Source organism: Penaeus monodon, chromosome 29 (genome assembly GCF_015228065.2).
Source record: "Penaeus monodon isolate SGIC_2016 chromosome 29, NSTDA_Pmon_1, whole genome shotgun sequence".
Lineage (NCBI taxonomy): Eukaryota > Metazoa > Arthropoda > Malacostraca > Decapoda > Penaeidae > Penaeus > Penaeus monodon.
Genome location: NC_051414.1, coordinates 33,866,748 through 33,867,190, shown reverse-complemented (window position 1 = coordinate 33,867,190; position 443 = coordinate 33,866,748). Strand labels below are relative to the sequence as shown.

Below are 443 nucleotides of genomic sequence, written 5' to 3'. Positions count from 1 at the left end.
GGAAGCTTGTGGCCCTGACCTAAGATTCATAGTCCCATTTGAATTGTGGATCATATCTAAGTTCGTACTGAAGTGAAGCATGAAATCATATCCCTGTATTTTACTTACAGGGTAAGAACACAGTTTACTAAATATTGTTCCATAGCTAATGTAGTATCAGGATTTATAGACTTGATAATATTATTTTTTAATCACCATTTTTCTTATGCAAAGTCGACTAAAAAGTAAATTATTAACTCTTTCTTAACCCCCCCTGCTAGAATGTCAGTGGAGGGGCAGATAGATGGCCCGCAGCCAGCGATGACAGAGGCGCAGCAGGGCCTCAACAACTTCTGGCCCAAAGTCACTGAGGAGATCAGGCAGCTCACACAGGTGTGGTTTGGGGCTTTTTTTAAATTTCTCAATTTTTTGTAGATTTGTTTGTGGAGAATTATTTACTACAG

At 39.3% G+C, this 443-nt stretch overlaps 1 protein-coding gene across 1 annotated transcript in view; it reads left to right on the top strand.

The window, feature by feature from the left end:
• Window positions 1-443, top strand: part of LOC119591850 (nuclear transcription factor Y subunit gamma-like) — a 16,647-nt gene that overhangs the window by 4,026 nt on the left and 12,178 nt on the right. The window contains exon 2 of the mRNA XM_037940593.1: window positions 261-372. Within this exon, the coding sequence (XP_037796521.1) occupies window positions 262-372 (111 nt within the window). The 5' untranslated portion in view covers window position 261. The remainder of the gene's footprint in view (window positions 1-260; window positions 373-443) is intronic.